The following is a 1,690-nucleotide window of genomic DNA, read 5'->3' on the forward strand; positions in this document are numbered from 1 at the left end:
CAAGCGCTACAGCATTTCCAGTTATCCTAGTTACGTTGGCCATCAAGTGTCTGCACGTAGACCACCTGACCCCAGCTTAACAGTTGACGTGAAAACATGGTTTTGTTTTGCAGCTGCAGAGTATCAAGGATGAAACCGAAGAGGGCAATGACTTTTCTGCTGACTGGAGTTTTCTTCTTGGTCGTCTATCTCTGGATGGATGATGCTGACCATGTAACCAACCACCTCCAGGTATATGTGAGAAAGGATAGCGGTCAAAACAGGCCAGCCACCATTAGGAGCTCCTATGTTTATTCCTGGCCAAGTTGTCAACAAAATATGTCTGCAGCCAACATCACAGGCTTCACCTCTCTTCCTCGTCACATGCAAGACTTTCTCTACCACCGTCACTGTCGCCATTTCCCCATGCTGCTAGACATTCCTGACAAATGCGGAGGAGCTGACAAATCTGTGGAAGTCTTCCTTCTGCTGGTCATCAAAAGTTCCCCGGAGAACTACGACCGGCGAGAAGTCCTGCGCAAAACCTGGGCCAACGAGAGATTACACAATGGTGTGTGGATCAGGAGGATCTTCATCTCAGGAACGGCAGGTGCCGGATTCGAGAAGCAGAGACTGAACAAGCTCCTGGAGCTGGAGCACCATGAACACAATGACATTCTGCAATGGGACTTCCATGACTCCTTCTACAACCTCACCTTGAAGCAAATACTCTTCCTGGAATGGATGGGGAGGAACTGTCCGCAGGCTCGCTTCCTCCTAAATGGTGATGATGACGTCTTTGCCCACACAGACAACATGGTGGACTATCTCCAAAGCCAAAACAACAATAACGGTAGCAAACACCTCTTTGCCGGCGATCTGATCCAGTATACGGGACCCATTCGAGACCGAGGGAGCAAGTACTATATCCCTGTACAGGTGCACAAGTCAGACTCATACCCCCTTTACTGTAGTGGTGGAGGCTTCCTCCTGTCTGGCTATACAGCCCTGGTCATATACAACATGTCCAAGTCCATTACCATTCTTCCCATTGATGATGTTTACATGGGGATATGTATGGCCAAAGCAGGACTCGCACCTGTTTCACATATGGCTGTCAAGGCTGCAGGACTGCCCCTCCCCTCTAAGAAACTAGACACCTATGACCCTTGTTATTATAGAGACATTCTACTGGTACACAGATTCCAGCCATATCAGATATATCTAATGTGGCATAGAATACATGACCCTAATCTGAAATGTACAACTTTTTAAGGCCGTTGGCATAATGACTCCGTGGTAAGATGCCTCTCTTCTTGTGGTGAGAGAGGAGGGCATCTGCTCAGACTAGGATAGAGAATCCCCCCCGTAGGGAATTCTTCAGGAGTCAAGACGTTGGTGGTGGACTGGGGAGGTGGGTGGGGCGAAACACAGCTTCAGAGGTGTAATGCTGTGGTATTGGACCCAGGAGCAGAGACGACAGTCAATAATCAGTTTTAAATCTTTTACTGATTTTCAAGAATTCACAAAAATAAACATGGAAACTGAAAGCCTACTTAAACTGGGTCAGATGACCGACAATAAACTAAAGCAAGAAGGCAGGCAGGTTCAGTCCAGATGCTTGGAAACAGGTTTCCCAGAAGGCAGGGTTTAGTCCAGAAAAGGTTCACAGGAGCGCTCGGACAGGAACAGGCAGTGGCACAGCAACAGT

At 48.1% G+C, this 1,690-nt stretch overlaps 1 protein-coding gene across 1 annotated transcript; it reads left to right on the forward strand.

Annotated features, from left to right (window-relative positions):
• Positions 1–318: 318 nt before the first annotated feature.
• Positions 319–1,254, forward strand: LOC310773003 (N-acetyllactosaminide beta-1,3-N-acetylglucosaminyltransferase 3-like; the record flags this gene model as incomplete). The annotated part of the gene is made up of 1 exon (XM_083632940.1): positions 319–1,254. The coding sequence occupies one exon, from the start codon at positions 319–321 to the stop codon at positions 1,252–1,254; it is 936 nt and encodes a 311-aa protein (XP_083489066.1).
• Positions 1,255–1,690: the final 436 nt, after the last annotated feature.

The sequence above is a fragment of the Poromitra crassiceps genome (assembly GCF_964638095.1).
Source record: "Poromitra crassiceps genome assembly, chromosome: 3".
Classification (NCBI taxonomy): Eukaryota; Metazoa; Chordata; class Actinopteri; order Beryciformes; family Melamphaidae; genus Poromitra; species Poromitra crassiceps.